The sequence below is a fragment of the Cebus imitator genome, unplaced genomic scaffold (assembly GCF_001604975.1).
Source record: "Cebus imitator isolate Cc_AM_T3 unplaced genomic scaffold, Cebus_imitator-1.0 Scaffold170, whole genome shotgun sequence".
In the NCBI taxonomy this organism is placed as follows: Eukaryota; Metazoa; Chordata; class Mammalia; order Primates; family Cebidae; genus Cebus; species Cebus imitator.
Genome location: NW_016107485.1, coordinates 4,125,178 through 4,140,874, shown reverse-complemented (window position 1 = coordinate 4,140,874; position 15,697 = coordinate 4,125,178). Strand labels below are relative to the sequence as shown.

Sequence of the window (15,697 nt, the reverse complement as noted above, 5' to 3'; positions counted from 1 at the left end):
TTTTATTCTTTTTCTTTCTTTCTCTCTTTCTTCCTCTAAAAAAAAAAAATAGGTGTGTAGAAGTATCTCATTCTAATTTTAATTTGTACTTCTCTTTCACATTCTCTCTCTCTCCTTTTTTTTCACAGAGCCTCACTGTGTTGCCCAGGCTGAAGCGCATTGATGCAATCCTGGCTTACTACAGCCTTGAATCCCTGGGCTCAAGCAATCCTCCAGCCTCAGCTTCCCAAGTACCTGGGATCACAGGCGCACACCACCACACCCAGCTCTATTTCTCTAATTATATTGAGCATTTGTTCATGTGCTGAGTTGCCATTTGTCTATCTTCTTTGGTGAGGTGTGTTACTATTCAAATCTTTTGCCCATTTTTTAAAAATTTCGTCCTCTCATTGCTGAGTTTCAGAAGTTCTTTATTTGGGATGCAAGCTCTTTGGATCTATGGTTTGCAAATATTTTCTCCCAGACTATCGTTTGTCTTTTAACAGTGTCTTTTAAATAGCAGAAGTTCTTAATTTTGATGAAGTCCAGTTTACCAATTGTTTCTTTTATGAATCATGTTCTTTGTGTTGTATCTAAGAGCTCTTTGCTTAACCTAAGGTCACAAATATTTTCTCTTGTGCATGAGTCTAAAAGTTTTATATAGTCATAGTAGCCACCTTATAAGTTTGCTGGATTAAATGCAGAAATGTATGTAAAGCCCTGGCCAGGTTCGGTGGCTCATGCCTGTAATTCTAACACTTTGGGAGGCCGAGGTGGGCGGATCACGAGGTCAGGAGTTTGAGACCAGCCTGACCAGCATGGAGAAACCCCATCTCTACTAAAAATACAAAATTCGCCAGGCGTGGTGGCACATGCCTGGCTAATCCCAGCTACTTGGGAGGCTGAGGCAGGAGAATTGCTTAAACCTGGGAGACAGAGGTTGCAGTGAGCTGAGATCACGCCATTGCACTCCAGCCTGAGCAACAAGAGCAAAACTCCGTCTCAAAAAAAAAGAAGGAAAGAAAGAAAGAAACATATGTAAAGCCCTCAGCACAAAGCCTGGTAGAGACTAAGCAATCAACTGAGCCTAAGATGGACATTTGCCCCTGTAATGTTTATCAGGGGCACCCTCAGGCTCAGCACACGTTTCCTCCCCACAGAAGTTGTACCCTGTCATCACAGAATGGTAGGATACCAGAAAAGCAAAAGCCTCCACACATACCTCATCCAACCTGCTGCTGGAACCAGTGCAGGTAACTGCAGGCACAGAGAGGCCGTAGAGGTACAGGGCAGCAGGAGACCCAACCCTGGAAGGTGGCCCTTCCACTGCAGGGAGCACTCCTCCATCCGCCGCCTTTTCCATGAAACCTGGCGCTCTAGCCCAAGCTGTGATGGGGTAATGGAGACTAGGCTCTATTTACTGAGCACCTACTGTATGCCAGGCCCTTGGGTAAAGAAATGAATAAATTAGACAACACCTGGGTCTTGAGAGCTCACAAACAAGCAGAGCAAGGGCCCACAAACCAACAACTGCATAATTAATTGCTGGATTCAGGAAAGGGACAAGGTCCTGGGATGGGAGGGAATGGGGAAGAGGAAGTCTCAGCTGCCACCCCTGTGCCAGGCCCCTCCAGGCTGGGGGTGGGAGGGTGCGCAGGCACAGGGACACACATGACGTCATCGTAAGAGCCGGGGAAAGGTGGTCCTGGGAGGTGGGGGCTGCTCTGGAGGGCTCTAGGAGAGGGTCATTCACTTGTGGTTCATTCATTCATTCGAGAAATATTCATGCGGCGCATACTGTGTACCAAGCACCCTCTAAGGAGGACGAACACTGCTTCAGCCCTCTCATTATATTTGGGGCCGACAAAGCGACAGGAAACAGTCAAACAAATCAAGCACGAAGATGGTTTCAGCAGAGCCGATGGCTTGGAGGGGCTGCGACCGGGACAGGGGACCGGGGATGCCGGGCAGGGACACGGCCCGCACTTGCTGCACACGCACCGCCCTCCCCCTACACTTTGCAAAGAGGTCACCGCACTGGCAACGAGCGCGCCCTCCGCCCCGAGGCCGCAGCACGCGCGTCCCCGCGCCCGAGGTCGCGCGTCGCCCAGCACCCCGCCTGCACCCCGCGAGCTGCGCCCGTCGCGCACGACGCCCCCTCGCGGGAGCCCTGGGCCGCCGGCCGCGCGCGCAGGGGAGGGGGCGGGGGCGCCGCGCACGCGCACGGGTCGGCGGCGCGCGCCGAGCGGGGGGCACCGCGCGGGTGCAGCCACGATGGAAGGGGGTGCGTACGGAGCGGGCAAAGCCGGGGGCGCCTTCGACCCCTACACCCTGGTCCGGCAGCCGCACACCATCCTGCGCGTCGTGTCTTGGGTAAGACCGGCCGGCGGCTCCGCCAGGCCGGGGTAGGGGTGTGGGCAAGGGCGACGCGCCCGTACCGACCCCGACCCCACCGGGCCCCTGGCGTTGGCGCGGCAACGGGCGGGGAGCTGTCCTGCCCATGGGGCCCCGCCGCCGCTCCTCCTTCCGGGGCTCTGGGCAGGTGGAGGCCCTGGCGCTCGTGGGGTCGCCTCTCCCGCTCCTGGAGCCCTGGTTTCCCGGGGCCCCCGGTTCGTGCGCCCCTCTTCCCGCCCAGATCGCTGTGACCTCCAGGCCGCGGCTATGCAGCTAGAGGCTCGCGTTGTTCGCTGCCGCCGCGGCGGACTCCGGACCGAGGGGACGGAGCCGGGGTTTAAGGTGGCCTTTTGGGGTGGGTGGATCAGGGCGTGGACCATCTCGCTGGGGTGCCCGCCGCGCCTACGATAGACGTTGGAGGAGGAGAGGGCAGGGAACCGGGTTCGTGTTGCCTAGCCCTGCCCGTGTGGAGCTATGAGTCGGGAGCCGGATACCTCTCTTCCACCCAGGCACTGCCTCTCCTTCTCGGCGTGACCTTGGTCTGGGAACCACTGAGGTTCCCAGGAAATGTTCTCGAGAAATGAGGACTTCAATTCCGAGGTGGGGAGCGTCATCTCCTCTATCATGCCTCAGTTTCCCAATTTATAGACAAGGTGCGAGGAGCCTTCTTGAGGCCCCCTTGGGCTCTGACATTTCATGAACCGGTAACACCCCTCCCACTCAGCATGCACCTGGATGCCCACAGCAGGTGTCTGGGAGAAAGATCTCCTCCCACAGTGAAGAGGCCACGGTGGCCTCCAGCCTAGCTGGGGGGCAGGGTCCCCAGTGCAAAGGGCTGAGTGGGGCTCATGTTCAGACTGGTGGGGGGGATGGGACAGAGACAGTGAGCACAGAGGGAGGAGTTCAGGTGCCTTGAGTGGCACCCCATTGGAAAGCAGGCCTGCTGGGGTCTGGAGAGGGGGTGCCCAGGGCTCCCTGGGGTTGGCTGGCTGTATCCTAGATAACCCCACCCAAGGTTCTGGCCTCTGCAGGTCTGGGGCCCATTCCTGGTGGACTCAGACTAGAAGGCTTGGATTGGCAATGCTGGGCAGGGCACTGTCAGGGACCCCAGGGGCTACATCCAAGGCCAGCTGTGACCTCAGCATGCTCAAGCTCCCTCCTTTCCTTGGTTTTCAGGGTCTGGTTGGTAGGATGGCTTGGGTATGTATCCCCAGCCTGCCAAGGATGACCCCATTTGAAGCCTTTTCTTCTCAAATGCCGTCAGATGGGAGCCCTTTGTGGGCAGGAAAGCCCAATTCCTTTAGCCCTCGTGTCCCCAGTGCCTGCACAGAGCCCGGCACCCCAGCACATCTGTGTTTGTGGCTCTGAATTCATTTATCTGTGCCAGTCTCCTGCTCCCCAGATGCCCTGACAGGCCCTTGACAAAGGTGGGACCTCTGGGAGGCACCTGCCGGATCAGGTGGGCAAGCTGTGTTCACTGCTCCAGTCTGCCCGCCCCTGCGGCTCTGGCCTGGAAGGGCAAAGCCACTGGCTTTGTGAGGGGGCGTGGGCATTCTGTCTGCTTGGGTCATTTCTGCCAGTGATGGCTTCATTTAGTTTATTGACTCTGCTGGGCTCTAAGGGAAGGCAGCATGACTCAGAAGCAGGCCTTGTTCTCAGGGAGCCCACAGTCCCCCTGGGGAGTAAGCCAGGTGCCACCAGGCAGAGGCCACAAGAGCCAGGAGAGGGGTCTCCCTGCTGGGGAATCAAGCTCCATGGAGAAGGTGGTGGCAGATTGGGGCTGGTGGGATGAGGGTTTACACATGTGCACATCCGGGGTGAGGACGTGGAAAGGAGGAAGGATCAGCCCCTCTGAGCACCCACGGAGTGCAGGAGCCACCCAGCTGGCTCCCCAACACTAGAGGAAACTGAGGCTCAGGGAGGCCAAGTGCCTGGCCCAAGGTCACTGAGCACGTAAGTGGCAGAAGAGCATCTGAGCCCAGGCCTTCCTGTCTCCAAAGCATAGTGCTTCCCCCGGGGGCAGGGAAGAGTCTGGAATCCTGGAATGTCAGGATTGGAAAGGACACGAAGGTCACCTGGGCCAACCAAATTCAGACAACTGCACGACCTCCAGCCCCGCTCACACAGGTGGATACGAGGTGCTCACTACCTTTGTTGGACCAAGAGGTGTCTGATACAGGCTGATTAACACCTTTAAAAATAGCTTTTTTTTCCCCTCATCAAAGTAATACCTGCCAATTATTGGAAAGTATAAAAATCATGTGTGATGGTTGCGCAGTAGGAATCGACTTACCGCCACCGAAATGGTGAAGATGGTAAATTTGATGCTACGTGTATTTTACCACAACAGAAAAAGTTTTGTGGGGAGTGGTGATCATGTGATACCACCGCATGATAGGGAGGGCTGCGGTGAATATGGTGCTGTGTCTCCTTCTGGTCTTTTCAAAACTGTGTGGTGTGCTAAGCCATTTTAACACATCAGGAGCTGCGGGGGATGCAGCTGGCGCCTGCTCTTGGCCCTCACACCACAGGGCAGAGCAAGTGAAGCCTGAGCTCCCAGGCTGGGGTGACCCATTTATCCTGGTGTGCAGGAATTTCCTGCCTTTAGCATCCCGAGAGGGCCTCAGTCCAGACAAAGAGGGACAATTGATTACTGTGGCCAGGACTCCTGGACAACCCAGACCCCTGCCACAGCCCTGAAGGGGCCCTACCAGGATGTGCACGTGGACCTGTTTTTTTGTTTTTTTTTTTTTTATTCTTTTTTTGAGACAGAGTCTTGCTCTGTTGCCCAGGTTGGAATGCAATGGCACAATCTCAACTCACTGCAACCTAATTCTGCCTCCTGGGTTTAAGCAACTCTCCTGCCTTGGCCTCCTGAGTAGCTGGCACTGTAGGCACACACCACCACACCCAGTCAATTTTTGTATTTTTACTAGAGATGGGGTTTCATCATGTTGGTCAGGATGGTCTCGAACTCCTGACCTCAGGCGAACCACCTGCCTCAGCCTCCCAAAGTGCTGGGATTACAGGCGTGAGCCACTACGACTGGCCTGGACCTGTGTTTTTGTAAAATTTGTAAAAGAAGGTTTTTTCTGTTGCTTTTCCAAAAGAGGGCCCCCAAACCGCTTCAGGGCCTCACCACCCTGGACCCGCTCTGAGTCCCTAGGTCACCCTGCACAGAAGCAGGACCTCCGAGACCTGGCTTGTTTCTTGTTTATTTTTTTAGAGACAGGATCTTGCTGTGTTGCCCAGGCTGGTCTCAGACCCCTGGGCTCAAGTGATCCTCCCACCTACGCCTTCTGAGTAGCTAGGACCACAAGGCGTGGCCACTGCATCCAGCATGGCTTCTCTCCCGACTAAGGCTTTCTCACCTCTTGGTGGCATCGCCCCAGTGGCAGATGAGCTGCCACTCCTGGCACCCCCAGGCCACAGCTGTGACCTTCAGCAAGTGTCCCCTGCTCACCCTCTGTGCCTCGGTCTTCCCACCTGAACTGGGCTGGGCTGGGTCAGAGGTGCCTGATCTGTGGTGCGGTGATTGCCTGTCAGTGACTCATTTCTTTGTTTAGAGCCAGATGGGGGAAAAAAGCAGTTACAGCAGGGAGCTAAACTGATTTAATAGAAAGGACCACCTTTTATTTGGAGTTTATATTCTTTTTTGCAGAGGGCTAAAATGGACTATAGTGAATGAATATCAGTGCCAGTAAATGAAGTTTTTTTTAATTCTCCACTTTAACAAAATGAAAATGATGAAATGTTTGAAATGTTGCATTTTCAGGGTTCATTTTTTAAGGGCTTTGGCTGTAACACCACATGGTTTTGTAAGTGGGGTGGGTATCTTTTCCCCCATTTTACAGATGACAAAATGAAGGCTCAGCCTGAAGAAGTGACTCGTGCTAGCTCAAGGCCTGGGCCTGTCAGAGCCTTGGTTTGAACCTGGCCTGCAGGGTCCCAGGCACTGTGTACTCCCTGTGGCTTCCCTGCCTGGATCTCCATGGCACCAAGGGGTGGCCTGAGGGGGGCAACTTTACATGCTGGTTTTATCCACCCCCCACCTCACCCCACATCATCCAAAATGAACACTGAGTAAAAAAGCTGAACTTGGCCGGGTGCAGTGGCTCACCCCAGTAATCCCAACACTTTGAGAGGCCAAGGTGGGCACATCATTTGAGGTCAGGAGTTCAAGACCAGCCTGGCCAACATGGTGAAACCCTGTGTCTACTAAATATACAAAAAAATTAGCCGAGTGTGGTGGTGCACACCTGTAGTCCCAGCTACTTAGGAGGCTGAGGCAGGAGAATTGCTTGAGCCTGGGAGGCGGAGGTTGCAGTGAGCCAAGATTGCACGACTGCACTCCAGTCTGAGCGACTGAGTAAGACCCCATAACAGAGAGAGACTCCATTTAAAAAAAATAGAAAACTCAAATTGTGGCCGGGTGTGGTGGCTCACACCTGTAATCCCAGCACTTTGGGAGGCGGAAGCAGGTGGGTCACCTGAGGTCAGGAGTTCAAGACCAGCCTGGCCAACATGGTGAAAACCCATCTCTACTAAAAATACAAAAAATTAGCCAGGCGTGGTGGCACGTGTGCCTGTAATCCCAGCCACTCAGGAGGCTGAGGCACGAGAATTGTTTAAGCCTGGGAGGTGGAGGTTGCAGTGAGCCAAGATCGCAGCACTGCACTCCAGCCTGGGCTAAAAGAGCAAAATACTGTCTGAAAAAAAGAAAAAGAAAATGCAAGCGTTTTTTGTTGTTGTTGTTTGTTTGTTTGTTTGAGACAGGGTCTCACTCCGTCACCCAGGCTGGAGTGCAGTGCTGTGATCTTGGCTCACTGCAGCCTCTGCCCCCTGGGTTCAGGCGATTCTCCTGCCTCAGCCTCCTGTGTAGCTGGGATTACAGGCATACGTGTGCCACCATGCACGGTTAATTTTTGTATTTTTAGTAGAGACGTGGTTTCACTATGTTGGCCGAGCTGGTCTCGAACTCCTGACCCCAAGTGATCCACCCGCCTTGGCCTCTCAAAATGCTGAGATTACAGGCATGAGCCACCACACCCAGCCTGAATGCAAGTTTAAAAGGCCTGCCAAAAAAATAAAAAATAATAAAAATAAAAGGCCTGCCATACGGCTGCTATAGTGGGTTTTGTTATCCCCTCCTCAGATGAGAAGCGGAGGCCCAGAGAGGTTAACTCTGGAGTTGCTGGGTTCGGAACCCATGGCCCCTGCTCCAGGGAGTCCCCAGCCACAGTCCCACATGAGCAGCTCATACAAAGCTGTCGGGCAAGCCTGAGCCCCAGGGAGAAAAACAGAGGCTGGGAGAGGAAGGGAAGAGAGGAGGAGAAGCCAGGAGGAGGAGGGAGGGAGGAAGGGGAGGCAGATGGCAGGGCTGCTGGAGGGAGCTACACTTGGCACCCAGACCGGAAGAACCAGCTGTCAGGTGGGAGGGGAGGCAGGGCAGGCGCTCAGGAGTGCCTTGGCCTGGAGACCTGAGGCTGTGCTCTGCATCCTCTTTGCCCATGACTGGCTGTGTGACTTGAGCAAGAGGCCCATGCTTTCCTGGCCTCAGTTTCCCCATCTGTCAATGGGAAAAGGATCGCTGGATTGCTTTGGTGGTTCCCGACCTTTCCACCTTTGAAGAACCCCACTCTTGCCCCCAGTGGACTTCAGGTTGGGAACTTTGGATTGGTCAGTCTTTAAAGCTGTGATGTTGGGGCCGGGCGAGGTGGCTCACACCTGTAATCCCAGCACTTTGGGAGGCCAAGGTGGGCGGATCACTTGACGCCAGGAGTTTGAGACCAGCCTGGCCAACATGGTGAAACCCCATCTTTACTAAAAATACAGAAATTAGCCGGGCATGGTGGTGCCTGGGATTATGCTTGTTATCCCGGCTACTCGGGAGGCTGAGGCAGGAGACTCGCTTGAACCTGGGAGGCAGAGGTTGCAGTAAGCCAAGATCCCACCACTGCATTCCAGCCTGGGCAACAGTGTGAGACTATTTCAAAAAAAAAAAAAAGTGATGTTGGGCGCCATCCCCTCAGGCTCTGCGAGGGCCTACAGTGGAGGGGTCCTGGGCCCCAGGTTCATACATGGGAGCAGAGCAGACAGCATTAGCTGGAGCCTGGAAGGGCTGTCATGCCCTGTGTTTCCAGGAGAGCCTTCCCTTCCAGGGATGGAGTTTTGCTCAGCTCCTGCTGCTGGTGGGGCAGGGGCCAGGTGAAGGAGACATTGGGGAGGGGCAGCTCTGTAGATGGGATAGTCCCAAGCTGTCAGGCCCAGGCTGCAGTCATGCAGGAGCTTTAAGAAGCTGGGGCACCTCCAGTACCCCAAAGTCCAGGAGCAAGAGTTCCCGAGCCTTCAGCCCCTCCCAGAATGTCCCTGACAGCTTTTGTAAATTGCTCTGTAACCTGGCCTCCTCCAGACCCTGCTTCCTGCAGCCTGCTCAGTGGAGGCCACTTTATCCTGCAGACCCTCCATCTGCTGGGTCTGGGGGTGGGCAGGGTCCTTTTGGCTCCTGAGGCCGCTTCCAGGCCATTATCAGCACGGGGTCGCCCACTTGCCTTCATGATGAGCCAGCTCCAGGCCACTTTGCCGGTTCCTCAAAGATGCCCACCCTGACTTGGTGTCAGCTTTCTCCAGCACTACTCCTGCTCCAGTCCTGGTCACTATAGTGTCTACTTCTGTGGCCCTTTCCACACGCTGGTCTCCTCTCCCCACCATGGTCTTCTGTGCCAGCCTCAGCCACGTCACCAGCTGGACCCTAGCGAGGCCTGGCCACGCCTCCCCAGTAGCCTGTTGCACTCCCTGATCCTCCTTCCAGGTATCTCCTCCATGCCTCCTACCTTCCACCTCTCTCTCCCGCCCCTAACCCTAGGCCCTTGGGCCTGAGACCTCTGAACCGCTGATCTTCCCCCATGCACTAGGCCTCACCCCTTGGTCCCACCTGTCCCCCTCCCCACCTCGGCCCCCAGTGGCCACACGTGCAGCTCCAGCCCTTCTGCACATCACACTCACCTGGCACAGCTCTGGTTAAATTGAGTCCTAGGCCTCTTCACACCTGCCCCATCGTCCTAGACTGTCTCCCTGTCCTGGCGGCCCAAGCCAGCCGCTGCAGCCACTAGGGCCTGTTTCTCTCACCTACTCAAGGACACGCATCCATCAGTTCTCTCTCCCTCTCTCCCCGACCCGCAATTTCACCCGGTCTACTCTCTTGCTCATGTGCTCATCAGCTTGCAAATGTGCATGATTCCCCATCTCAGGAAGATACTCCCTCACCCATTTCTCTGGTCCTTCAGAGAGTTGTCACCGTCTCCAGGGTTTCTTCTGCAGTTTCCCACGCACGCTCCCCACGGGCTCTCTCCCCTGCTCGCCCTCCTCTTAGGCTCACTCCTGACCTTCACATTGCCCATCTCATAGCTGATAGTTATTGACGAATCTCTCAGCAGCATGTGGCAGCAGTGAGGGGTTTATGCATCCTCCCTTGAATCCAAACATCCGCAGAATGTGGACACCCTCACCCCGTTCGTCCTCTCTTTAATATGCATGCTGAGCACAGGCGGATGAGGTGCCTGGTCTGCAGGGAGGGCTTACAGTCTAGTGGAGAGAAAGGTGGTGGAAGCCAGTTAAAATATGGAGGTAAGCACAGACCCCTAGAGAAGGAAAGGCAGGTGACACCAGCGTTGAGATGAGAGTGGGGAGCCAGCCAGGCAGAGAAGGGGGAAGGAGGAACAGCATGGGCAAAGGCTGAAAGGCCTGGCAGAGGAGAGATGAGACTGTCACCCCTGCTGGGTGTACACTTGGGGGGTGAGAACAGCATCTGTCATATCCCCAGGGCTAGGCTTGTTCCAGGCATCTCTTAAGGGCCTCACATATGGATGGATGAGGCGGGAACTGCACTGACCTGTCCTCCTCCTGTTCACTGTTCTCATTCAAGTCCCCCTGCCTTTAGGGCTCTGCTCAAGTGTCAACTCCCCGTGAAGGCTTCCTGGATTCTCCCAAGCTTGCGCTCTTCTCCCTCCTTCCCTTGGATTCTGTGGGGATGGCAGACAGAAATCTCAAAAAATCTCTTTCCCCTTCTGGGCCTTTCTTCTCTAGAAGGTGAGGCAGGGCCTTCGACCAGATTATTTCCCTGATGACCTGGAATTTGTACAGAAGGAGAGAAACCAAACACATCAGGCAGGCAGGGACTGGCAGGGCCGAGGCAGGCACCGGGATGAGGAAAAGCAGACAGAACCAGATGGTGAGACCCGCCCTTGTCTTTTTTTTTTTTTTTTTTTGAGGCAGAGTCTTACTCTGTCACCCAAGCTGGAGTACAGTGGCATGATCCCAACTTACTGCAGCCTCCACCTCCCAGGTTCAAGTGATTTTCCTGCCTCAGCCTCCCGAGTAGCTGGGATTACAGGCACCCACCACCACACCCGGTTAATTTTTTGAAATATTTTTAGTAGATATGGGGTCTCACCATGTTGGCCAGTCTGGCCTCGAACTCCTGACCTCGAGGCATCCACCCATGTCTGCCTCCCTAAGTACTGGGAGTATAGGCATGAGCCACCACATCCAGCCGACCCTGCCCTTCTTACCAACTGAGAGACCTCACAGAGACTTAGTGGCCACATTTGTAAAATGGGTACAGCAGTGCCTACCCCAGGGGTCTCTAGGGATATAAATGAGGTCTAGTCCTGAAGGGCTCTGCAGTGTTTGGTTGGCATTTACACCCCTTTGCAGGTGGTGATGTTCCCCCCCCCCGCACCTCTACCCTGCCTCTGAAAGGGCAGATGTGGCAAGACCTGGGGTGAAGAAGGCCCTGGGGGGGAAGAGGGTTATGGGATGGCAGTCCAGATACTTCTGCTACTGAGAATGAGGCCCTGGGCCAGTCAAGCAAGTCCTCTCTGGGTCTTTGTTTCTTCCTTTCTCTCTCTCTGGTTTTTTTTTCTTTTTTTTTTTTTTTTTTTTTTTTTTTTTTTTTTTTTTTTTTTTTTTTTTTTCTTTTTTTTTTTTTTTTTTTTTTTTTTTTTTTTTTTTTTTTTTTTTTTTTTTTTGTAGAGACGGGGTCTCACTATGTTCCCCAGGCTGGTCTCAAACTCCTGGGTTCAAGTGATCCTCCTGCCTCTGCCTCCTGCATAGCTGGGATTACAGTCGTGAGCCACGATGCCCGACCAATTTCCCCCTTTTTCATGAGGCTCCAAGGCCCCTTTGAGGTTACTCAGCCAGAGAAGAGGAACATGGGGCATTCTGGAAAGAGGGAGGGGCCTGCAGATCACCCAGGCCCAGCCTCAGCACCCTGGGGAGACAGGGGTCTGCTCGCCCGGGTCCTGCCCAGCAGAGCCCACTCCACCCCCACCACTGATTGGGGACAGCTTGCAGAGATTACGCCTAATCCCCAGCAGGTCACTTCCAAGTCTGCACAACCCAGGGTGAGGCAGGGGTGGGGGAAGGGACCCACAGCCCCACCTGCCCCACCCCCGCCTATGCCCCGTCAAGGCTCTTCAGGAAGCCAAGAGGCTGCCCAGCATCCATCATGTGTCCACGTGGCTTCAGCCGTTTTCCTCACATGACCGTGGGGGGAGGCAAGGCGCCGTTCCTGCAAAGGGGGGCCCAGGGCAGCCTGACTTGTTTCTCAAAGTGTGACCGCTCCTTTCTTCCCTCAGCCTTTCCCCAGGAGGCAGGATGGATGCCTGCACCGGGACATGGGCAGGAAGGCTGGGTTCAGCTGGTGGGGAGAGGACTCGGCAGCCTCCTTTCCAGGGAGTGAGCTCCCTGTGCACAGGGGTGTCCAAGCAAAGGTGCCAGCCAAGGATGCTGAGGAGGGGATCATTCTCCTGCCTCCCATGCTGCCTGGGCCTTTCTGACTGTCAGTCTTGCTGTCTACTCCCCTTGAAACCTTTCCTGATTCTCTCCCTGGGTCTGAGGAACAGACATACACCCAACAACTGAACCAACAAACAGGAAAGAAGTTATATAGTGATGTTACCAAGAAAATTAATTGAGGCACTGGAGAATACTTTAGATCTGGGAGTCTGGTCTGGAGGGCTTCTATGGTGAGGTGTCTTTTGCGATCAGATGTGGACATTGAGGAGCCAGCTGAGGGGAGATCTGGAGAAATATGGGCATCCCAGGCAGAGGGAAGAGCCGAGTACAAAGGCCCTGCGGCAGGAATGAGCTCAGGAGGGGTTGGGAGGAGAGTATTGGGAAGAGTTTCAGAGGCAGGCGGGACCCCAGGGATGCGGGAAGATCTTTGCCTGGGCAGGGAGCAGTGGGCGAGCACCGATCCAGGGGTCTAGAGCTGGGGGGTGACATGACCTGGCTTGGGTTTAAAGGGATTGTCTGGCTGCTGTGAGGGGACAGAGTGTGGGGGTGCACGTGGACACATGGGCTGCTGTCATTGCCTGGAGAGTGGCAACCGTGGCCTGCCCCAGGGTGGAGGGACTTGACAGTTTTGGGGGGAGGTTGAAGCAGCAGGCCCGACTGTCCGACTGGATGGAGGGGTCGAGTGTGAGCCAGGGCTGGGTCCAGCAGCTGGTGCAAGGCTGAGGTCACTGGGGGGCTGAGAGAGCCTGGAGCCCTGGAGTCAGGACTTATGGCCCAAGCAGGGGGACCTCAGGGCCATTCTAGGGTGATGGACTTTATCTTCAGCCAACGGAGGGACTGTTGAGGTTTGGAGTGGGTGAGATCCCCCTGGCTGCTGCCTGTGGACTGCCTGGAGGAGGCTGGAGAGGAGGCTGTGATGGTGTCAGGCACCTGGGCATCAACAGGGCAGGGACCAGGGCTCCCCTGAGTGGCGCAGCTCAGGAACAGGTGTTCCAACGCAGGGCGAGGTAGACGGTTCCATTTGAGCTGGGAGGACAGAGTGCCATGGGCACCAGATGTCATCTCTCTGCAGCTTATCTGGGGAAAGCCAGCATTTGTCTAACGACAGTTAAAACCAGGCCTCTGGGAGGTTCCTGGTGGCGCAACAGTGATCTCAGCCACCCCCATGCTGGCTGGGCACAGCTGGCCCTGAGCCTTCATTAGCCGATGCCCTGCCGTGGGTCCTGAGCACACCCTGGTTGGTCTGTCTGTGGAGAGGAGATATTATCTGGTCCCTCAAGTAAAGTGGGCCCAGGGCCTTTTGCACTGTGGGACACAGGGCTTGGGACCAGCAGGCGTCCCTCCCTGGTCTCATGCTGCCCTTAGTTTGGGATTCTGGAATTCGATCCTTCATGGGTAGGCAGCTGGACACAGAGGTCGTTGAGGGGCTGGAGGAGCAAGCCCGGATATGAGGCTGGTTCCCCACTTACCTGCTGTGGGCCAGCCAGAGGCAAGGCCTCTCTGAGCCTTAGCCTCCCTGTCTGTGAAATGGTCTAAGTGTAAGATTGCTTTGTGAGGATGATTTTAGGTTGGTTTCTTCTCTGCAGCTTTTGATGAGGATTTAGGTGCCTTCTTCCATTGGCATCAGGTCCCGAGGAGGCTGAGGGCTGGCCCCGGGTCTCAGGGTGGAGACAGACTTGTAAATAGGTCCCAGCCAAGAGTGCCAGAGGCTCAGGATGGGAAAGAGTGACTGGGAAGTGGGGTGTCCCTGAAGGTATCTGGGAGTCATCATATCCCAGCAGCGTTCAAAGGGTGAGGAGGAGTTCGCTCCCATTGAAGATGAAGAAGGTAGGAAGGCAGTGCAGAATTATCAGACAGCCTGAGGACACCAGCCACCCTCAGCCCTCTGGGGTGGCCACATAGGGCAGGGAAGGGGACAGATGAGACCAGGGTAGGCCATAGAGGACTTGGTACTTCTGGGGTCTCTGCTTCTATGTGTCTCTGAATCCAGTAGCCCAGGATCCTGAAATCCAAGATTCTGAGATTCCTTCTGATTTGTTTTTCTGAGTTTGACATAGATCTCCACCAAGCACCATCTGGAATCCGTTTTTAAAAAAGACTCAGGATTGGATTTTAAAGAGGGTGGAAAAAAACCGAAGAAGCTTGGCAGGTTTACCTTGGTGCCTTTTTTTAGCGTTTGCTTTAGCTCGAAGGAAGCTTGTTTTTCCTCTGCGTGCCGGTGACCTGGGTCTTCCGTTGGCCATTGCCCTCCATCCTCTCCTGTTTCCGGGCCTCTGTCTCTGCCTCTGAAGACCTGTCTCCCTTCCCCACAGCAGATCGGCTTGTTGGAAGAATTTCCCCTGGTGTCTTTGCTGCTGTGGCCAGTGTGGAATTTCATTCTGGTTTCATTTCCGGTTCTCCAGTGGCTCCTTGCGGCTGCTCTGTGTGCCCCTTGCTGTGCCTGCAGATCTGGCCTTAGCAAGTGACCCAGGGATGCTGCCTGGCACAGGGCACCAGCTTTGGATCCAGTGAGACTCAGGTTCAAGCCTCAACTCCACTCCTGCCCAGCTGAGAGACTGGGCAGGTCCGTAGAAGCAGCTCCAAAATGGGAATAAGAATATTGAGCTGGTGGAGTCAGAACATAACATTTCCCGGCACACAGCAGGCCCTGGGCAAGCCTCTATTCCTCCTCCTGTGTACTATGAGTGGCTGAGGAGCAGAAACCTGAGGCTTGTGTCATGTTTTGGGGGAGCTCCCACTTGGGGTGGGGATGGCAGCTAAATGGAGAAGTTAAACCCTTATCGCAGAGGGCAATTGACAGTCCTGCAGGGGGTTCAGGAGACTGCAAGGGACTGGGTCTATGTCCTCTGAGATGTTCCTTCCCTTCCCTGAGCCTCAGTTTCCCTACTTGTGGATCAGCAGGCTGCAGGGGATGTGGCATCTGCAGCGGACGGCTCTGCTCCCCATTATCATTGAGCCTAAATTCCATGACTCAGTCCCCAACTCAGTCCCCTGCTCTTTTCTTTTTTTCTTTCTTTCTTTTTTTTTTTTCTTGAGATGGAGCCACACTCTATCGAAGGCTGAAGTCCAGTGGCACGATCTCGGCTCACCGCAACCTCCGCCTTCCGGGTCAGTCAATTCACCTGTCTCAGCCTCCCAAATAGTTGGGATTACAGGCGCGTTGTCTCAGCCTCCCAGGTAGCTGGGATTACAGGCGCGCACCACCACGCCTAGCTAATTTTTGTATTTTCGTAGAGACGAGGTTTCACCATGTTGGCCAGGCTGGTCTCAAACTCCTGACCTCAAGTGATCCGCCCACCTCAGCCTCCCAAAGTGTTGGGATTACAGACATGAGCCATTGCACTTGGCCCCTTCTTTTTTTTTTTTTTTTTTTTGTTTGAGACAGGATCTCCCTCTGTCTCCCTGGCTGGAGTATAGTGGTGCGATCCAAGCTCACTGCAGCCTTCACTTCCTGAGCCCACGCGACCCTCCAGCCTCAGCCTCTGCCCGGCTAATTTTTGTAGAGACAGGGGTTCACCGTGTTGCT

General features: G+C 54.9%; 1 protein-coding gene across 3 annotated transcripts in view; it reads left to right on the top strand.

The window, feature by feature from the left end:
* The first annotated feature begins 2,176 nt into the window (after positions 1-2,176).
* SYNGR1 (synaptogyrin 1) overlaps positions 2,177-15,697 on the top strand; it is a 29,745-nt gene continuing 16,224 nt past the window's right edge. For 2 of the 3 annotated variants that reach the window (XM_017544581.2, XM_017544580.2), the window contains exon 1: positions 2,191-2,352. In XM_017544581.2, coding sequence (XP_017400070.1) covers positions 2,254-2,352 — 99 coding nt within the window. In that variant the 5' untranslated portion in view covers positions 2,191-2,253. Of the gene's footprint in view, positions 2,353-15,697 lie in introns of all 3 variants that reach the window. The other variant, XM_017544582.2, reaches the window with a different exon arrangement.